The following is a 23600-nucleotide window of genomic DNA, read 5'->3' as shown; positions in this document are numbered from 1 at the left end:
TTTCTTCATGGAACAGTTCAAGCACTTTTGTGTTCACAGGACAAGCCTTCTTCAATTGTCAACTGGGAACTGATGCTTCCAATTACAGGTGTGGGAATATGCTATTAGAGTTCATTCTCACCTGCTTTTTGACAGTTCATAGGGTGCCTTATCATTAAGTGGTTGAACACTGGAAGTGCGTTTATTTTCTTCTCAGTATATCATTTTTGGGATATTTTGAGGCACATAGAGAATGTATTTTCGTATAAAATTGTTCATTTGTGTCTCTTATAAAATTGCCAGCTCATGGCTTGCGTCTATTAACCTTTGCGGTGATTCCTAGGTTAATCACGGGGGAATTGAAGTTTGGATTTGGAATAGGTCGACATCAAACTGTAGTGACTCCTTCAACATAGTGTCTTTAACTTGTGGGAGGGGTATATTGTCACTGAGGGGTTGGTCACTGGGGTTAATTTTGGTTTCTGCAATTCAATGGTTGGTTTCCAGGTCCATTTTTCAGAAATTATCTCGTAACATTCATGGGATAACAGAGATATGGACTTTCCACACAGAGGGGATAGGATGGATTCCGAGAGATGGTTGAAAGGGATTCGACGCGTGAGTCTGTGACACATAAATAGTTTTTGGGGTCATCAAATATCATAATTATACGGTCATATGGTATATGGGTCCATAATGATTATCAAAGGTGTTATTTATGTACTTATGTCTTGTACTGGTCGATGGGGCTCTCACAATTTATGTGATTATATAGTTCGATACTGCACCGTATACTGATATTCAAATATAATGTTACCTGATACGTAATATAGTTCATGGTCGAGGAAACATCGATCAAGAGGTAACTGTAATTAACTTTTGAGGTATAATTTTACAACATATTTCATGCCTGCATTGTTCACGCACGTCCGTGCTGTTTCAGAAACACATGTTGCACCGTCGTAACCACACGGTTTTACGTAAACAACCTTACAATGAGGGAACAAGATATAGCAAGGACGAATGGAGACCTCTATACCCACTCGTTTTCTGATGTCTTCCCTTTTTCTTGGCTTAAATGTTTTCCTGGGTTTCCGGGTTTAACCTATGCATTTCAGCCGTTTTCCTGTGTTCTTCTCTTGGTTTTCACTTTCTTAGTCTGAGGATTTTTCCGTTATTAAAAGTCAGTAAGGTTCTCATGGTCAGGGAAGTCGCGAATACGAAACATACGGTCAATAGTATGTTCCACCAAAAATTGGTTGAGAACAATCCGTATCTATCATCCACGTACGTTAATATCTGGTCTTCATTTGTAAATAGGGAGATCTGGGAGTCTATGCTTCTCATATTTTTGTAAGCTTTAACGTCCCTTTATTCTTTTCTATTTTGGACCATATCGAGGTTTTCATTTCCTCGTTTTCTATATTGGGAACAGTGTACGACAGGTTAATTGCTTTGAAATTGATTATTTTGGGACTTATTATTTTTGTGCTCGTGGTAATTAACGGCGTTTGAACAGTTGACACTTTAGTTATAAGTTGACATCCTTGTTTTATGGTTATCATACCCACATCTTGTAAGAGTAATTCTGTTTTGTCACTTGGGTCTATTCTTTCTGTATTATTGTAACAAGACAAAGTTCCAACAGTTGCTCTTGGAACAGAAAATAACCAAAGATCATTTCTAAGGTGTATGAATATTTCTCGCTTAGTACTTCCTATCACGGCTTCTTTCAGTTAGACTGGATGCATCGTACTGGAATGGTATGTGTAGCTTTTTGTGTCAAGGGAAGTTATTCAGATTAATCATATGCAGTGTTACTTTTTAATTGGAATTTGTTTTCGGGAATTGATATATGTTGAACAAAATTTCTCTACGGCATTTTTATAATTGTATAATTTTTACTCTTAAATTAAAAATTTTTCAATTGTTGTTCTTTTATGAAGCCTATCCATTAGAATCTTTTTTTGGTGTTTTTATGGGTATTTTAATCTTTCCGGTTTCTTAACCGTTCTACCTGACTGTGTCGTTACTTTTCCTTCTGTTTCTTGTGGTTTTTTCTTTTTAGTTTTTGCTAGCGAAATGAGATCAACTTTTTTGTATTGTTTTTTCAAAATTCTTGACCTTTTAATACTGTTTCTTTTGCGTGCACGGCAGATTAAGTCGGTTTTGATTTCCCTATTTCTTTAACTACCATATGGTCTGATTCGCCACCAGACTCTTCGGAACTGGTTTCCGATGATTCCACATTAGAACTCTTAGAAGTTGCACCTCACATTTTTGAGGTATCACCTCCCTTTCTTTCGTAAATTTCTGCTCCTCTGGAAGTAGAAGGTTTATTCCCTAAGTTCTCGCCTTGAGTTTTCAACTCGGGAGATTTGAAAGATTCTTGAGAGCTTTGAGAGGAATCAAGAGTTTTTTCGGGGTTCCTCCACTGTTTAAATGCCATGTCTTCAGGAGGATGGGGCATTTTTTGCACTAGTGTTTCCCTTCATGAAGTCCATTGATTAGGTTTGACCTTGGACACAGTTATATCATGATATTGTCCTTGCTGGTCATCCTTGGGAGTTTTATTCTCGGGCAAAGTGCTTTGACTAGTTTTTATGGGGAAATCTATTAAATCCATAGCTTCTCGTAGATTTGTTTTAGTTGAATCTTTGGGAGGAGTTTTCTTTACAGTAATACCGGGGGTTTCTACAGCTCTGTTTAATTCCTCCTGTAAAGACAGGGGCCTTTCTATTGGTGTTGCAGGGGAAACCATATCGTCTGGAAATCTTTTGGGGGGACAAGGGGTCGAAATTCTATCGGTAAAAAATTGGGTTTTTGGAGATATTGTATAATCCAATTCTCCCGCGCTCTCTGATGATGAACTTTTTGAATCTTTTGGCATTTCTACTCTCTCTGGTAGTAGAGATTTTCCTTTAGGAATAACTAAATTTTTCATAGCTAAAAATTCTTCAAAATTTTTCTCATCGCTCTCATCCTCGAAATAGTCTTGCTTGAAACTAAAGGGTTTTAGCTCTGCCAATCTTGATATAGGGGGCTCATTTTCTGTATCTGACGAATCTGTAGAGGAGGGATGTGATAACCATCTCTCTGGAAATTTGGCTCTTTTTATTCGGCCAACAACACCTTATAAGTTCTTCCACTATCGCGGTTCTCTATTTTAAAAGTATAATCGTTATCGTACTTTTTGACTATTCTTTACGGTCCAGAATATTTGTTGGAAAGTTTTTGCCTTCCGTTTTTGCCTCGTTCTTTAGGTAGACGCAGTCTCCTACTTTGAAATCTATACTCCCCTTGACTTTGGGTTGGTTTCTTAACTCTTGGTTTATTTAACATTTTTCCAACTCTTGCCTAATTATTTTATAAGTTTTCCTCATCCTATTTATGAATTCTTGTTTGTAATCCTCCGAGTTATTGTAATACTGCCGAGATTCAATAATCTCATCATACGGGACTCTAAAATCACGACCGAAAAGTAAATAAAATGGATTGTCTTTGGTTGTTTCTGAATAAGCAGTATTGATTACGTTAGTTAAATAAGGTAAGAATTGACCCCAATCGTTCCTTTTGTCTTTTGTATAAATGCTTAATATATTCGAAAATATTTTATGCCTATTTTATATTTTGCCATTAGCTTGCTGGTAATACGGAGATGTCACCATTTTCTCTATGCTAAGAAAACTCCGTGAATCTTTTGTTACCTTAGAAACAAAATTGCTTCAGTTGTCACTTAAAACTTTATTTGGAACGCCAAATTGTAAAAATAATTTCGCTAACGCCTTACTGGTGGTGTAGGCACCTTGATTTTTTAATGCCTTTTCAAAAGTAAATCCAGAAAAGTGATCTATAACTAAAAGAATACAGGTATGGCCTCTTTTGGAAACAGGCAAGCCTCTGCAGGTTCCGTATAAGTCAAATGAGATAATATAAAGGGGTACTTTGCTACCGGGACCCTTCCCATTGGAGGATTCGGATAAGCTTGGGGGATTTTTCTTTAGTTACACGCTTCGCATGTACTTACAAATTCTTTAAGTTTTGTTATTGCCGACGGCACGTAACAATATTTTTTTAATTTATGGAAAGTTTTGTTACTCCTAAGTGTCCACCTGTATCTGAATGAAAATATTCAAATGCAGGCACTATTAAGTTTTGTGGTAATACAGGTATTATTGAGGTTTGGCTTCTATTTGTCTCAGCAGTCACGAATCTACATAGCATTTCTTCATCAAGATCATAGTAAAAATTATCTATCTCTTTTCTAAGAGTTTTGAATTTATCCGTTAACGCATCGTCATTCACAAAATAATTAATAAGTGCTGAACACATTTCGTCCTTTTTTGCTTTCTTTTTATATTTTCTACCAATCTAATATCTAGATTTTATATATTCCAATGCTTTGGGTGACAAAGCTTCCTATAGGCAACACTTATAAATCCTTTTATTGACATTGACAAAAATAATTTTTTTCAACAAATTATTTATAGATTTGGGCCGGGCCCTTGAAAAACAAATCGTTTTAGATGGTTTATCATTTTGTGGGTATTTGCTTAAACTACATATACTATTTTTATGGCTAAGATAGCTTGTGTCTTCAGAAATGTGGGCTAAAATTTCTGCCATCATTGTTAACATGTTCTTGAGGGGGCTGTAGATTCTTACTCAAACAAAGAAAAAGGGGTACTATTCTCGCTACCAACAGTGTTAAGAGATTAAAGGGTATCAACAGTAATAGTAAGGCGCAAACTCAACTCCGAATGAGAAAATACATATTGATTACAACCTTGGGCCAGTCGAGTAGCCTTGAAAAACAATACCAAATAAAACACAAGCTTAGAATCATACTGACCTGCCATACGTAGAGCTGGCTTTGAGATAAGGTATATTATGGGTTTCACCGATCAGTCAATCTATACATGTAGGAAATATTTGGCTTAAACTGCAAAGTTGTAGGTCGGAGCATCTTCCTTAGTAAAGATATATCTGTCTCAATTTAGGAGGTTAATTCTCCCAAAAAAGGATATCGCTTATAAAATTCTCTTTCATACTACTCTAACCTATACTAGTGAAAAATATATAGTCGTAATACAATAAAGAAACTCACTATTAAAAATCAATCACAAAACAACACTAATCTGACAAATCAGGACCTGCAGTAATACGATTCAACCACACTAATCCTCCAAAAAAATAATTTTTACACTCTTCCTAGCCCCATAATACTAAATTGTAAGAAAACGACCCTTGGTCAGACGAGCGACCCATTTTCAAATATGAATTTTCAAGTGTTAGCGAATTAGCAAATCTTACAGACGTACGATTTCTTAAGGAAAAAAGTAAGCAAAATAAATAAGCTTTACGATAATTATTAAAGAACAAGGCGATAATTACCTGATAAATAATTTTTATCCAAGGCCCCAACACTTAGGGCTTATCCCAGAGACATTTGTTGAGGTGAGGAATTACACTACTGTTAGTATATAGAAATTTCGGACGAGGACAAATGACCCTCGCTTCACTCAGATGGGTCTGAGAAGAAATTTTTAATTTTTCTTAAAAATTTTCATACATGCTTACGCTTTAGAATAATATCTATGGTTCAAAATCGTTTTGTTAATCAAGCCATTCTTTTTGATAATCAAGCCTTTCAATTCTAGAGTCGCACTAGGGCTTCTGCTGATTTTGGCTAAAACGTTGCTTGCCAGGAGCAAATACCACTTCTCTGCCTTGTGCTACGTTTCCCTGATTCATTAGATTATCTTATTTGACAGTTAAAAGGCTCAGATAAAGCACTCAGAGGGAATTGCAACCGGAGGGGGTTAAGATGGCTTCAAAAACGTATACTGCTGTCTAGTATGTGTGCTTTAATAATCGATATCTGCTCCTTTTCAGTTTTATTAGCGCTCTTTACTTAGAAAAATTTTATGAGAAATTTCCTTATATTAATTACCTAATAAGAACATTACAAAATTGTCCCCAAATCTTTATTATACCTTAAGAAACAGAACATACACCTATTTTTCTTACACATAATGGCTTGAACACTTGAACACTAGATCCAATCCTCCACCACTAGATATTTATATAAGGGTTTTTACCAAGCAGGTAACAGGCATAACCAAGCTCTTGGCACTTTCCACAAAGATGTTTGGGATGCTTCTTACGTTTGTCAATGCCTTCTCCAAGTCCTCCAGGGCTAACTAAAGGCTCCTGCAATAATATTGTGACAGGCAAATGAATACATAGAAAATAAGTATAAACAATATATGATATTTTATTATAAAGTATTAATTTGTACTGAATACATGATGCAAGTGTTTCAGCAACCTCATCACAGTTTTGACACTAAAACCATTAAAGGTTTCCAAATGCATTTGAAGCAGATAAAATCAGTTATACTAGTAGGATACCTTACACTTGTTTATCACAGATGGCCCTATCCGGCAGTTGCAATCCCTTTTTCGTGTGCCAATACACTCTTTGTTAGAAGCATAGATGACGCTAGTTTAGCTATACTGACAAAAATTTTACTTCCCAACCTGGCCACTAGGAACATTCATGACTCTAATGTATTTCATAGCTTTTATTTATTGGATTAGAGACTCTTACCTCTTATTTTATGAAGTTAGGCCCAAGACACATATTTCTGGCCTTTAATCTAAAAGCCAAAGACCAGCCGCTATTAGACCTTTAACCCCATTATCCTCAAAGATATTTACGGCCTTGTTTTTGTCCACGTGTGTATTCCGCATGCTTATCGTGCATGATATCACAGGTGGTAATCATGATGGGTTGGAATCTCTTGCCTGCTTTATTTCAAAACATACTTCGGAACCAAGCTATTAAACTCCTGGGTTTATTTTTTCTAAGGCATTTTGTGGCTAAGGTATTGAAGAAACAACGTTTCCTCACGGCATTACATTAAAACAAGTTAGTTTATATGGCATTGATTTGAGAGCATAGGCAATTCCTCACATTATTGCATTAGAGCCTAGGAGGGTTCTGGACACACTGTTTTGGACTATCGAAGATATACGGACACAGTTCATTGGATTATAGGGGATATACGGACACTATGACATTTTTGGAAGTTATAACACTGACTTTTCTAGCTCTGCCGAATCCTTTGGAGAAGGAGGCAGGGGACCTCCCACATCACTCTGTTTCACACACTTTCAGACCGTAAATCTCATACTTTTTTTTATTCATTAAATTGTTTTTTAACAAAGTCGTACAGTCCTGTAATACCATAAAGATAAAAAATCTTTTTTTTTTTGAACAAATCATGTTCTTCTTTCGTATTTCCAGACCTACAGGGGCCCTACATCATGACTCTTGGACCGCACAACAAGTCCTCTTGTCCTTTAACATCAAATGTCCAACAGCACAATGTAACCTCACTCTTATTGTATCTCTTTGTGAAACCAATTATTCTTTCCCGTCAATAATGTAAAATTCCCATCTTTCAATCTGCTTATTTGAAGCAATATCACACACAGTTTCTCAAACGAAGATTGACTCACTGTAACCGCCAAATAAAAATCAGTAGACTTATAATAATAATAACTATTGTCTTCACAACGATGACAGAGCAACCAGATTCTCTTGTTATCCCAACAATTAATTCATATACCAGGTTCTTCCTCCTAAAACAATTTGTAGCCACGATGATACCAGTCTCGCAGAAATAAACTAAAATCTCGTTTAGGGTCTCTTCCAATCATACCAGGATAGGCATTTTCCAACTGATCAGACTTATCATAGTGACAAGTGGAGCACAGAAATCCTCTAGCATGAGAGCCGCAAACCTTTTCAATACATGAATTGCAATCCCTAATTTGTACTGTATATCTTCTATGTAGTCTACAAGGATTTCATAATTTAATCTTTTAATCTTACTGGTCAACAATAGTGCAGTTCCCACAGGTTAACCAGCTGCCCAATGTATGCAAACATAGTGGACATGTGTAGAAATTTTTCCATTGTTGACTCTCATTCTCCTAATCACAAACTAACAGGAGTTCAAGGCAATCATCCTTTACTACCAGTAATCACTTAAACTGATCACCTACTGGTTCACTAGAGAAATGAAAGGATTAATTGAAATTCTCGGGAATAATCTTGTTTTGTCTCTACTACCACATCAATAAATTGGGTAAACGCTTTTGGACCACGACACATAAATCTACGCCCCCTCCCGCTCTCATTTTTCCAACTCACCCGATCAAAATTTTGAGATAGCAGTTTTTTCAAAATAGTCAAAAATCGAATAAATGTGTCTTTGAGGAGGACTTAATCCCGCACAGTCCCCATGGGAAGAACTGCAAGCTATGACTTTTGCCCATTGTTTACATATAGTGCTGGTAATTGGGTAGTACACAAACGTTTTTAGGAGGGATATTATCTGGTGGGGGATGGAGGAGGGAGTTACGTGGGAGGATCTTTCCATGGACGGTGGTTTTATGGAGGAAGGGACATTTCTATGAAGAATCTGCAAGATTTTCCAGCATTATTTAAAAAACGATCAAAATTTAAATAAATTCTAATTAAATGGCCTTTGTGATTCAAGGATCATTCTTAAAAGATTGGAACAAAATACCGTAAAGAGGGAGGTATTGAATAGTGAGCGAACTCCCTCATACACATAATAATTTCTGTTCGTTTTATGTTTTAATGTTGCTCCTTACTTTCAGTTGAAATAACTTTTTTTTTTATTTTAATTATGCAAACAGATAGAGTTTACCATGGTACTTGTAATGGCTACAGATAGGGACGACCATCAGGCGTATGGAGACATGGGGTGATAATGTAAAATATTAAGATTATGGGCGAATAGATGACAGCATTAGAAGGCATCACTTGTATTTTATACACCTATAATGGAATAGATGGCAGTACTAGGGGTACAACTTTTATTTTTTACACCTATATTGGAATAGATGACAGCACTAGGGAGCGAGTTCTACCACGGGTTTCTAAGTTCTATCGATAATTCTAAAAACGGTTGTGTTCTATCCCCCTTTATAAGCACCATTTTGATGAACTTTCTCTTAATGAGCACAGAAAAGACAATGAGAAAACACAGAATCAAAATAGGGGGGGGAGGAAATCTCCAGGACTTAGATAAAACTGATTATTTAAGCATCCTAAATGAAAGTGTGAGCAAAATGAATGAACTTTTAGAGGTTTTGCGATTTCAGTGTGCTAGAAAAGGTTTGAAAATTAGTATCGAGAAGACTTAGTCGCTAAGGCTATGAGTAAGTGAAGATGAAAAGGTTGCGTTGGGTAACGAAGAGATTGATCAGGACAGCTTCACTTACCTTGGTAATACTATTAGTAAAGACGGTGGGAGCAGTGAAGATGTTAGAAGTAGAATAGTCAAGGCTCATGGTTTTTTTCACAGTTAAAAAAGTTTGGAAGAATAGGATAGTAAGTCTGCAAACCAAGATTAGAATGTTGCAAGCTACAGTGGTGACAGCGGTCAAACATGGTTCTGAAGCTAGGGCACTCCAAAAACCGGATGACCATTTACTAGATATTTTCTAAATTGCCTTGGGGTTGTTCTGGGTATTCAGCTGACTGCAGTAGGCTCAACGAAAAGTGTGTTTCAATCCCGATTTCTAGAGCTAGAATGAGAGAAAGATTGAGACGGCTAGAGCACGTTCTGTGGATGACGGATTACAAATTGCCGAAGATTGTCCTTTTCAGCCAACCGTTTAGGGCTAGACAGAAAGAAGGGCGTCCATGGTTGGGTTGGGAGGCTGTCATAAAGAAAGACTTAAGGGAAATGGGAACTTTCTGAGAGGGTGTAAAGAGGGAGGCTTTGAATATATTGGGATGGAGGAGGAGCGTGCATAGCTGTGTTGACCTCAGGCGGCTTGGTGCTGGAGTGAGTTGTTAGCAGTAGTGGTAGTAGTAATAGGTGTTGACATCAGAATGTATTATTGCATTACTACTACTTTGATAAAATTAAGTAAAAATGCCCTTACAGTAAACATGAAGGGATACTTGTAAACCTTATTAACTTTGGACTAAGTCCTACTAAAATTCCAACAAAAAATTCAAAATCTAAGAAAGGTGTTAATCTGTTCTCAAAAGATATTTAGAAATATAGAAGATCTAAGATGCAGAACTGTGTATATTTTATAAAATTTTGAGACTTTTGTAGAAAACTAAAAAAAAGAAAATATTGAAGTGTTGCAACTGAAACTTATCTATGTGTGTAATTTAGGGCCATTACCCCTGGGATCTTTCAAGGTGATTTTGACCAAGGTTGCATATTTCTTAGATCTTTTGACGTTTCTAAAAACAAAATGAGGATTTCAAAATCTTGATCTGATACATTGGTGGGTTATGGTTTTATCAAAAAACGGGAGGGGCCTTTTGATCCTCCAATCACTTTACCACCTTAAAGAAGATCGTAGAGCTTTCAATTTTAAATGGACTGATTTCACTTCCAATTTTCTACGACCATCCCTTTTGACCCTTGGTCTTACAGAGTTTTCGAGAATACGAATGCTTTTAGTAGTATAAGGGGTAAAGGTTTTACAGCATGTCTAAATATGGAAGACAACTAGACTCGAGCAAGAACAGCACCTCTATAATTCGAACCTAGATCTAAAAATAGCCTATGACGATAACGGGACTCCAAAAATGGAGTAATAAAAAAGGCAAGAGGTTCTTACAACCACTCATAGTAACCACAACTAACATAAGGAAGGATTTTCAGTATAGTTCATTATAGTAAGAGAACAGAATTCAGAGAGATAACAGTTTGTTTATACTCGTTTTTATTTGCCAAGATATATATTTGCGATAATGAGTGGTATGTTTACACTATTAGAAGTTGATAGTGGAGCTGGTAGTAGCAACAATGATACAAAGACAAAAGTACCGAACATAGCAGTAGAAATTACAAGAGAATCTTGACTATGTCTTGAATGGGATGATGTGTATGCAAGATACGTGATATTATTGAGTAAATTTAAATTAGAGGAACAATTTTGCTTCGCAGTGAAAGTTGATATAGTGCAAACCCATAGACTTCAAACTGCTTTAAATGCAATAGTGAAACATATTGATAATTATAAGTTATATCAGTAATGGTATGCGTAATATATATTATTGTTGTAACTATACACACACAATAAAATGTTTCGAAATCAAAATTTTCTCTTTCTTCTTGTTGGATTTTTTAAGTAGGTTAGTGAATATTCTTGAAGTAGAGCAAATCCTGGTTAGTCTAAAGTCAGCAGTGAGAGGGTTAGGATTGAAAAATGAATGAATCTGAAGAAAAGAGAGAATTATGCTGAATCTTGTGATTATGGAAAAATGTTTGATTCTAGATGATGATTTTCTAGAATTATCTCTTCAAAGGAAAATATTTTCTTAAAGAATACTCGACGATATAATGAGAAATGATTCTCGATCATTGGACTATTGTATGCAACTTTTACGATGTGATTCAAACGCATTTACTCAATTTATTGATATATTAATTGAAAAAAAGCAAAATAATATTGTGGATGTACTTTTGAATATACTGCCTTAGATTCTGTTCAAAACAGGTTTTGTAACGTCACATAGTTACTCCTTTCTATATATTTCTCTCTCTTTCAATTTATCGATCGTAGATCAGTCTCATTTTAAATGTGAGAGTTAAAACTGGAAAAAATGTTTTATACACGTCCACTATGTATGTATGCCCTTGGCAGTTGGTCATCATGTAAGAATTTTACAATTATTGATGAGTATGATGAAAAGTGTAGATTATGCAATCCATGTAAATTACATAGAGAATAAGCAGCACAAATTAATGATTGTAATTCTTGTCTTGAAGAGATTTGTTACTCTCACCCTAGAGGACATTTATGTTCCAATTGTCACTATGATAAATTTGATCAGTGGAAGAATACTTATCCTGGTATGATTGGAAAGAACCCTAAACGAGATGTTAGTTTATTTTTGCGAGACTGGTATCCTCGTGGTTTTAAATTATTTTGGGAGGAAGAATCAGGACTACGATTCAACTGTTGGGGTAACAAGACAATTTGGTTTCTACGTCATCGTTGTGAAGACACTGGCTATTATGACTATAAACCTTCTGATTTTTATTTAGCTGTTACAGAATGTGATTCATCATTTGAAAACACTGTATGTGATATTGGTTCAAATAGGCAAATTGAAACACGTGAATTTTACAATATGAATGAAAATAGCATTATTGACTTTACAAAGAGATACAATAAGAGTGAAGTTACATTGTACTGTAAAAATGCGACCCTGACTTTGCAGCCAATCAAGATCAATATACAGTGAATACAAATGATCTACAATCATTAGTTGTTCTCGACACTTGCCTATGCACACTAGAAGAAGAAATATAAATAGGAGAATAAAGTCACTGTTGTGTATGTACATTATTTTTATTAATAAACAAATTTATATGCATTTTTAAAACATTTTAGTTGTAGGGCACTATAATCAATGTTATACAGGTCTGAGAGTACAATTTATACCATAAAGTCATTCAGGCGAGGATTGTCTACGTAAATGTTGAGAAACTGTTTGTAAGTATAAACACGACATCTGAATACGAAATATAGTAGCGCATGAAAACCACAGCTTTTAGTCGTTAGATCCCGCACTCTCTTCTGGTTTTGAATTATAGTTTTCCCACTGTTTTCAATATAGTTGTTGATGTGCGGAGTGTAGAATGTATAAGATAGGCCAAGAGGATCAAAAAATTCCATAGTTTTGATGTTTGAAAGATGCACAGCCAATGACCTGTCTTTACACTCGATGGACTGCTATTAATAATGATAATGGTATTGTTTACACTTTGAATTTTTTCAAGGAAGTCCGATGGTACTTCCTTGATTGAAAAATGAATGAATCTGGAAAAGAGAGAATTATGTTGAATATTGTGATTATGGAAAAATGTTTGATTGTAGATGATGATTTTCTGGAATTATCTCTTCAAAGGAAAATATTTTCTTAAAGAATACTCGACAATATAATGAGAAATGATTCTCCATCATTGGAATATTGTATGCAACTTTTACGATGTGACTCCAATGCATCTACTCAATTTATTGATATATTGATTGAAAAAAAGCAAAATAATATTGTGGATGTACTTTTGAATATACTGCCTTAGATTCTGTTCAAAACAGGTTTTGTAACGTCACAAAGTTACTCCTCTCTATATATTTCTCTCTCTTTCAATTTATCGATCGTAGATTAGTCTCATTTTAAATGTGAGAGTTAAAACTGGAAAAAATGTTTTATACACGTCCACTATGTATGTATGCCCTTGGCAGTTGGTCATCATGTAAGAATTTTACAATTATTGATGAGTATGATGAAAAGTGTAAATTATGCAATTCATGTAAATTACATGGAGGACACGCAGTACAAATTAAAGATTGTAATTCTTGTCTTGAAGAGATTTGTTACTCTCACCCTAGAGGACATTTATGTTCCAATTGTCACTATGATAAATTTGATCAGTGGAAGAATACGTAACCTGGTATGATTGGAAAGAACCCTAAACGAGATTTTAGTTCATTTCTGCGAGACTGGTATCGTCGTGGTTTTAAATTATTTTGGGAGGAAGAATCAGGACTACGATTCAACTGTTGGGGTAACAAGACAATTCGGTTTCTACGTCATCGTTGTGAAGACACTGGCTATTATGACTATAAACTTACTGATTTTTATTTAGCTGTTACAAAATGTGATTCACAATTTGAAACTACTGTATGTGATATTGCTTAAAATAGGCAAATTGAAACACGTGAGTTTCACAATATGAATAAAAATAGCATCATAGACTTTACAAAGAGATACAATAAGAGTGAAGTTACATTGTACTCTAGAAAATGCGACCCTGACTTTGCAGCCAATCAAGATCAATATACAGTGAATTCAAATGATCTACCATCATTAGTTGTTCACGACACTTGCCTATGCACACTAGAAGAAGAAATATAAACGGGAGAATAAAGTCACTGTTGTGTATATACATTATTTTTATTAATAAACAAATTTATATGCATTTTTAAAACATTTTAGTTGTAGGGCACTAAAATCAGTGTTATACAGGTCTGGGAGTATAATTTCTACCATAAAGTCATTCAGGCGAGGATTGTCTACGTAAATGTTGAGAAACTGTTTGTAAGTATAAACACGAAATCTGAAAGCGAAATTTAGTAGTGCATGAAAACCACAGCTTTTAGTCGTTAGATCCTGCACTGTCTTCTGGTTTTGAATAATAGTTTTCCTACTGCTTTCAATAAAGTTGTTGATGTGTGGAGTGTAGAATGTATATGATACGCCAAGAGGATAAAAAAATTCAATAGTTTTGATGTTTGAAAGATGCACAGCCAATGACCTGTCTTTACACTCGATGGACTGCTATTAACAATGATAATGGTAATTTTTGCACTTTAAACTTTTTCAAGGAAGTCCGATGGTATACAATAGGATTTATATTTGGACATGTATTGATCAACATTAAATACGTTGATTATTTGACTTGTATTTATGGTGCAAGGTCTAGCAGAACACTGCCATTGGGAGTGATTTCCGAATAGGTTTCAAATTGGTTTAACGAGATTAGTGCAATACTCTCAGCTAATGCTCGGAAAATTTGCATTCTAAACGCACGCTTCCTGTTCGTACTATACTCATATCTTGTGTGCCAGACAAGTCCAGAGCAATGAAACCATGCATTTTAGCAAACATTTCTTTGTTTATACCATTTTCAAATAATTGTGAATCTCGATCTAGGGATTGCATTGTTCATTCATACAGTGTCCTATAGGATTTATCAAAAGATAGATTGTAGAGTGGGATTCCATTTACTTTTCACACAAGAGATGAAAGTCAAACATCTCAAATTTATGTGGGCATCCTGTCGACGATCCTAATGCACTAGCACTTTTTACAAATGTCAATGCTAATTTTGAAGGAACTTCACCATTGATAAATGATGAGTCAGTGAAGGTGTATAAGCCCGTGGCAATATGACGTTTATTAGTGATTGTATGAGGAACAAGTAGTTTAATATTATTTCCACTAACTCTCAGTTTTTCACTGCCAAAGCAACATAAGTCATATCCTAATGCTTTCGTACATGAACTATTGCCGAGGTGAGAGAGAGAGTTACATCAGGATTGGCAGGAAGTTCCTATCTTAAAATGAAACTGGATAGAGCAAGCGTAAATTTTATATCCACTTTAATATTTTGTGGTAGCCATTAGGGTATATTAAATATCTCCTGATTTATTTTCCCAACTCAATGTAATTCGGTAGTTGTCGCATTTTCAAGTGCATCTGTACTATCAGTATCTGTAACATATTCATATCCATTGGATGCGCCCCTCAATTCCTTGTATAAATTTGGTGTCATCAACATGAACTATACATAGTTCATGTAATTTGAGTGATTGTTGCTAGTGCTCACCAATGCTACACTTATGTAGACACTGATTTGTCGAAATAAATTATACAATATACAGTTTTCATAAGATATTTCATCGGTAAGAATTGGCATTGTATTGTCAGATTTTTTGACTATCACATGTAAATCTGTAAATGTTGAAGACATGTTCATAAAGTAGTCTTATTTAAAATAAATTTGAAAGTGGATATTATCGAAGGGTGGTTGTTGTGGATAGAATTTTTCATAGTAGCCAGGTTTTAAACTCACATCAACGTTTTCTGCAATGAAAATATTTAAAGATGAAGTGATGGAAGGATGGGAATCCTTTTGCGGTAGATATGCCCTTGTTCAGTCTAGGAAAAGGAATCCTTTTTTGATCTAAATAATTCTCTTCCTTGGGCTTCTTCTTCTTATTGCAGTTTTTTCATTTCTTTGACAAGAGTGATGTTCTTCGCTTCTAATCTGAGTAGAGACTGATGAATGATGCACTGTTTCTCAACCCTCCTAAACCTTTTACATTTTGTAGAGATTTCAAGTGCTCGCCAAAGGTTCGTGCACTGGACCTAAAATTTTCCGAAACACTTTTTTTAAATTCTTGCCAGAGCCCTAATCAAGTAGTGTAGAGGATGCAAAATCTGTCGCAGCCGGTAAAATATATTTTGAAGCCAAGGGTAGTGCAGAGGAAAACAGCTTAGCAAACCAACTGCCAAGACCATAAACCGACATTGATGAACGATCTTTGCAATACTCCATTACATTGTCCATTTGTATTGGACCAAGAGTAGCAACATATCAGTCAATATCAGGAAAAACGAATACCATTTTTCTATTAGACATCTTGTTATGGAACGCCGACAACGATGGGTCGAAAACGACATGGAATCACGGCCAAACCTTTTGATATTGCTAGAGAATCGCCTAATTTAGTTCTTATTGTTAAATGATAGAGTTCTAAATAGGAAGTTTTTATAGGGATATAATGAAGATGCTTTATACTATAATGATGAATATTATCCTGACTGGTTTTTCGTTCAAGAACTCGTAGAAGGGGAACATTGCTATTGCCAACTCTGGATGTTTGAACGAATGAAGCATAGAGAAATATACAAGTGTCCGATGAGAAGGTAGGCGAATGGTCAGCATAAATCACACTAGTATTTCCAGTACTTTTATCATTGATTGTATTGTTTTTAAAACCAAGAACATCTCTTAGAATATCATTGAGAATAACCTTTTCATTGGCAATGGGTGAACTAATGTAGATCTTGACCTCATCCTTTGAAAAGTTGAATTGAAAGGCTCCTTTTTTACGAGCGGAAACTCTTTTATTGAAAGTACAACACAATTTGTTCATACAATTGAGTTCCTTGTATGGTAATATGACAAATGGATATTCAATTGAATTGATATTTTCAATTATATGTCGATCGCTAACGAGTGGCCAATCATATGGTCTAATTTTTATATCATATATGTATTCTTTTCTCAGAATATCCTATGTATTTTTGAGAATAAAGTCGACAAGAGCAACTTCATAGTCGCCATCGAATTTGATGGTGGGAGAGAGTTCTGTTCAAAAATCATTTTTTTTTATTCAAATCATTGTACAAAGGATCAAATACATTGGACATGAATGTCACATAGAAATCTACTACTTCAACTGCAACCCAAGAATCAAAACCAGAGTTGTATCCTAGCCAACGAACAAGATACTGTCTCTTGCTCCCTCGAGTACGACTCTTTAATATCTTTTCAATTAGATAGATTTCACTATTACTTTTAACTTTTTGTAATTCATAATAATAAAAGTCGCTGAGAAGCTCTTCATCTTTGGTGTCTCGTAGACGATATGTTATGGGTTTAGTGTTTAGGATTTTTTGACACTTTAAAAAGTTCAGTGGACCATGAGCAATTCCCTTAATCAATACTATTAACGGCTCTATTAATTCGAACAGTATCACCAGCATTGAATTTTTCTTCAGAACCTTTTCACTGGAACTGGACTATTATTTAAGGAAAGTGTCAAGTTTATTTTCACTGTAATGAGCTTCCTGAGGGCTGATGCTTGACAGAGATCGATGAGGTCGTTGATTATAAATTTGCATGATTTTATCTAAATCATGAATAAAAGCGGCTGTATTTTTTAATATACAATATCTAAAAATTAATAGTCAAATAGTTCTTATCAATCGTTCTGCCAATGCAGCTTTCATCGGGCTATGACTATTATTATAGTATTGTATTATATTTCAATAATAACTTTTCTACATGTGGATTAACAAATTCACTACCACAATTACTTTGAATTTTTCTATAGCTATCTTGTTCAAGAATAGCTTATATAGCCTCAGCAACTTCAACACCTCCCTTTGAGCGCAATGGAATAGCATATGCCTAGCGACTAAAGACACTGATTTCAAGTAGGATATATTTGTAGGGAGTATTGTGAAGTCTTTGAATCTCATCTAGAGTTAAAAGATCTGCTTGCATTATATACAATGGGGAAAAAGTCTTTAGTTTGTCGATAATGATTGCCAAGCACTCTATGATTGTGATGTAGAGTGTAACTGGTTTATTTTGTAGATATTCTTTTACACTTCTTACAGTATTGACACCGCCACTGACGACTTTATAAAATGTTGTTGGGGAACTTAGACTTCCCACTTCACCAATGTTCTCATAAACATGTTTCAAAACTTCAACCATTTTGAAAGCAAACACTTAGTGTAATGTCCAATACCCTTTTGCCTACTAGAGGGGGGCTGAGGTGTTGATGAGTTGATGTCAATGCATCTTCGCTTTTGTCTCGCCACCGGTGTTATCAAATCAATGCTGCTGCTGCTATGTGTACTAGTATTTTTCAAGATTGACTTAAAATCTTCCCGTTCTTCTTCTTTTTTAAATGGTGTTGTTGTTAGAGGACTAGTAGTAGTACTTTATTCCTTTAATTTCTTTAGAATTTGCTTATTGATAATATTACTTTTCGGGAAGTTTAATGTATTTAAAAAACTGTATAGATTATTGTCAAATGATAAAAGTCATCTACGATTTGTAACCATATCATAAATTATATCAAGTAGATTATAACTTTTCCCTTGAATTATAATCCGTTTCCCGTGCTATCGACTTTAACTTGACGATCATCACTTTACAACATGAGATATGTTAATACTCTTTTACTCGGTTTGCGATATGAGAGTGGCAATAGGTTCCCAATAAATAACAATATTGAATTCGATGCCTTCTCCTTTGATTCTGTTGTTGTTGTTGTTGTTGTTCCAGCAGAAGCAGTAGCAGAACCTTGAAGAGATGTTTCCTTTTTGGGATCAATGACACTTACATTAACGGGTCTCTCGCGATGGGGTTTATGTTTGTCCACTCGTCAAAGTGCATCTTGAAGTAAAACTAGCTTTTTATCATCAGCAATATTTTCATCATTAATGAATTTGCTAAAATTGTCCTCAAAGTGTTCGACTGGTGGAAGGACAAGGTCTATTGGGGTCCATTTGTAGGATTTAGCCATCTAGAGAAAACTGTTTACAAGTCCTGCAATTATTGGCAGTAAAAGTGTAAAAAAACTACCACCCGCCTGAAGAAGACTGTTTTCTTTTAAAATCTTTTCCATTGTTTTTGCAAGCCAAGGCACGTACAGTGGAACGATTTTGCTTTGTCAGTTGTCTAACACCTTCTGGCAGTTGTACATTCCCCTTGGTTAAAGTGGTAATGTGAGTTTATGGTTGTAGGGTGAATTTGGTTGTTGCCTTATTTCTCTCTTTAAATGGGAGATACTTGTGGTCCTAAGATAAATGAAATTTGGTAGCGAACATTAGTCTAGGACCTGAATAATGAGGCGTACCAGCTGGGAATATTCGAGGGACTAAATTAAGATTGTAGAAACGTTGTCTATAACACATTACTTTAATTCAGCTAACACACAACGATACAGGGTCTGATAATAAATATGCCACTGGAACTGGTTGTTCCAGGGAGTCAACAAGAATAAAAAATCTACAATGAAGTACAATACAATAAGATACTTGAACACTTACAATAATCCAACAATATTCCAAGGTATTTCTAAAGTCAACGGACCAGAGGTAAGTCCGGCATAAAATTAGTACATTTTATCGGGGCCCACTGACGCAAATAGCCAGGAAGTGGTGATTTCTCAATTTCCTATGAAGCATACACATATCAGGATGTGTTCTTTATCTTAATTAAATTTTACTGAAAAATTTTAAATTTTACTAAAAAAAGTATAAGTGTTTTTACTTTTATAACTTTAATAAATGAATTAATATTAACATTTTGATTAATAAATATCAGTATATGTATATTAAACTGACAATGCATATTCATTTGTATTTTTTTCAGTAAAGTGCAATTTACGTTCTGGCCTTGGGAAGACATAGGGGTTTTTGAGCCCAGCTTATGTTAATTTCTGCACGTTTTGAGTTTGACTCGGTTATTTATTGTTATATCTGTTCGTTTTGGGTTTCATTTATTTATCGATGCTGATTTGTTGTAGTTTCACTCTTTGTATATTATTTTATTTTATTTTTTCTAATTTTTGGTTTAATTGAGTTATTTACTTTTCTTTGAAAAACTTATTTTGTGGAAAAAGTTTTTTTAATTAATTTCTGTTCATTTTATTTTGACATATTCTTTTCAGGTAAAAAGAAAATAATACTTTAAATCTTTTCGTTTTTTAAGACTTTATAATTTGGCCTGCTATTTGTATGCTGGAGAAAAATTTTCAGTCATTTTTAAAAACATACACCCTTTTAAAAATCTGGACACAAATAATAGTGTTAAATTTAGTTTCATACCTCCTCTAGATGACCTGAAATGGAAAACATTATACCATTCGCAAAAAAATCTGTTTACTTTCTTTGATAGCTTGGATACACATACGCTATTATGATTTGGTTAAATTTTCAGAGCAGATGTAGCCCCAAAAGTTTGAACATAATACCCTCAGTCGTTCTTGGGATACTGCTGAGATGCCTTATTGGGGATTAGCATTAACACAGGACATTTTTATTTAATTAATTAAAAAAAAACTTTCCAAAAAATAATTTTTTCAAAGAAAAGTAATGGCCATTACAAACTTCAGCTCAGGAGATACAAATACCTGTTAAAATTCAAACTCAAAACGACCAGAAATTACTATTAAAGAATAAATGAAACCCAAAACGAACAGAAATTAAATAAACAATCATAGCAAAAAAATACAACAAGTAATCATATAACGGAATAAATAGATCTTAAAGCGAGTAATGCTTCGATTGAATATGAAAATCAAGCTTAAAACGAAGACAAATATTTTACCATTAAAGTAAAGATGAAACTTAAAACGAACAGAAATTAAATAAACAATTAATGCGAACAAACATACAATATATATTAATGTAAATGAATAAATAAATCTTAAAACGAGTGAAACTTAAATTGAATATGCAAATTGTGTTTGAATCGAATAAAAATAACTACAAACAAGAGTTTGGGTATCGCCTCACTGCAGAAGCCTAAAACCTACTGCGTCATTGGCGCTTTACTGAAAACGAAATAAATTACAAATGTTTTCTTTTGTACTTAATAATGAAAATAAATATTAAAATTACAGTAAAATTTTGAACTGATGAGCTTTTAGCAATTAATATCATTATGCATCAAATATTCAGTTTAATTTATTAGTTCTTTTCAAGATTAGACAAGGCAAATATAGTTTCACTACAAACAAAATTTGGATACTGCCCCCTTCTTTAACTGTAAAAACCTCAAGCCTTCTGCATCATTGGTGCTTCACTGAAAACGAATTACTCGTATATTAAAAATTTATTATTTTCCAGTTCTTACAGCATTGAAAATGAAAATAAAAATTACAGTGAAAAAAAAAATCTTGAACTGATGGATCTTTCAACAATTAATATCATTATATATCTAATATTCAATTTGATTTTGCTTATACTTTCCAAGAATGTTCAAGACTCATATAGTTTTGCCATTTTTTTTAACTCTGCCATTTTTTCTAACTAATCGTGTTGGTTTGTTATAAGAACACTCTATGGCTTCCAAGCATTTCTATTTGAGCGGAAAACTGCACCTCAAACTAAACAATGCATTGTCAATTTAATATACATATGCTGATATTTATTCCCTAAAATCTTAATTAATGAAAGAATCGTTTTCAGTTAAGCACCAATGACGCAGTAGGTTTTAGGCTTCTGCAGTGAGGCGATACCAAAACTCTTGTTTGTAGTTATTTTTATTCAATTCAAACTTGATTTGCATATTCAATTTAAGTTTCACTCGTTTTAAGATTTATTTATTCATTTACATTAATATATATTGTATGTTTTTTCGCAGTGATTTTTTATTTAATATCTGTTCGTTTTAAGTTTCATTTATACTTTAATAGCAAAATATTTTCTTTCGTTTTAAGCTTGATTTACATATTCAATCTAAGCATTACTCGCTTTAAGATCTATTTATGCCGTTACATTATTACTTGTTGTTTTTTTTTTGCTATGATTGTTTATTTAATTTCTGTTCGTTTTGGGTTTCATTTATTCTTTAATAATAATTTCTGGTCGTTTTGAGTTTGAATTTTAACAGGTATTTGCGTCTCCTGAGCTTAAGTTTAAAATGAATTTTACTTTTCTTTGAAAAACTTATTTTTCTGAAAGTTTTTTTAAATTAATTTTGGGTCGTTTTTGATTGCAAAAAGTTTCAAGTTTTTATTGCATGGGGGGGGGGGGGTGCTTACTTTCCCATTAATCTTTAATTTAAAAAAAAGATCTAAAACTTTCAATTTAAAAAGAATGAGGCTTTTTTCAAAGTCTATACGATTACCTCCTTTATAAAAACCTTATATATGAACAATAGACAGCTTGCATAACTTATGGACAGCGATTGACAACAATGAATTGATTGAAAAATAGCTCCAATAAGGGGGTTTAGACCATTTCACTTGGTGACACAAAGGGATCACGACTGTTTGGAATTGACCTTGATAGGATTTTGTTTGCCAAAGTATTTTTACATCTATCTCAGATTATGTATTTTAACCTTATAGTTGGATAATTATAATAGATTTCCTATGTGTTCTTCCCATACAAAACCCCTTCCCATTAGTTATAAACCCCCCTTGATAAGTTATGCTCTGAGGCATAACTTTAAACGCGTACCCCCAGGCCCTGGTTGGCTGTGTCGACACCAGAGTTTTTTTGTTATCAGAACTTTCAATTTTCAGTCAAATGACCCCTCTTTGAAGTTTATACGAGCATCCCCTCCATAAGAAATAATGGGAAGGATTCAGAGAATCCTTAAATTACAACCCTTGCTCTGAGGGCTCTGGGGGAGTTTTCATCCTCAAATACCTAATTTTCAGAACAAAAAACTACGTTTAATAAAAATGGTTGTCTCAAAATTTTGATTGGATGCGTTTGGGGAAAAGGTGGGCGCGAGAGGGAGGTTAGTTGCCCTTAAATCACTTTCGACTATTAAAAAAGGCACTAGCCCTTTGAATTTCCAATCGAATGAGCCTTTTTTGAAGTTTCTACGACACCACCTTCTATATAAATCTTATGTTCCCCCAGGGCATAACTTAAAACCCTTACCCTGAGGGTTGTGGGGGATTGTACTCCTCAAAATATATTTTCTATCTGAAAATCCACTATGCTGAACGAAATGGCTATCTCAACATTTTGATTGGATGTGTTCGGGGGAATGATGGGCGTAGGGGGGGGGTAGTTGCCCTCCAGTCACTTTTGACTATGGAAAAGGGCACTAGCCCTTTGAATTTCCAATCCAATGAGCCTTTTTTGAACTTTCTACAACTCCGCCTTCTATAAAAATCTTATATGCCCCCAGGGCATAACCTAAAACCCTTGCCCTGAGGGTTGTGGAGGATTGTCCTCCTCAAATATATATTTTCTATCTGGAAATCAACTATGCTGAACGAAATGGCTCTCTCACAATTTGGCTGGGGTATGTTTGGGGGAATGATGGGCATAGGGGAGGGGCTAAGTGCCCTTCAATCACTTTGGACGATTAAAAAGGGCACTAGTCCTTTGAGTTTACAATCGAATGAGCCTTTTTTGAAGCTTCTACGACAACGCCTTCTATAAAAAACCTTATATGCCCCTAGGTCATATCTTAAAACCCT

General features: G+C 34.5%; 1 protein-coding gene across 7 annotated transcripts in view; it reads right to left on the bottom strand.

The window, feature by feature from the left end:
• The window catches only part of LOC148952276 (zygote arrest protein 1-like), a 208617-nt gene that overhangs the window by 47049 nt on the left and 137968 nt on the right, over window positions 1-23600 (bottom strand). For 6 of the 7 annotated variants that reach the window (XM_089089720.1, XM_089089721.1, XM_089089717.1 and 3 more), the window contains one exon: window positions 6081-6192. In XM_089089720.1, coding sequence (XP_088945846.1) covers window positions 6081-6192 — 112 coding nt within the window. Of the gene's footprint in view, window positions 1-5952; window positions 6193-23600 lie in introns of those variants that run through there. The other variant, XM_089089722.1, reaches the window with a different exon arrangement.

Source organism: Artemia sp. Qi Xiang Cuo, chromosome 5 (genome assembly GCF_049724085.1).
Source record: "Artemia sp. Qi Xiang Cuo chromosome 5, ASM4972408v1, whole genome shotgun sequence".
In the NCBI taxonomy this organism is placed as follows: Eukaryota; Metazoa; Arthropoda; class Branchiopoda; order Anostraca; family Artemiidae; genus Artemia; species Artemia sp. Qi Xiang Cuo.
The sequence above is the reverse complement of the archived record's forward strand: the minus strand, read 5'-3'. Positions and strand labels throughout refer to the sequence as shown.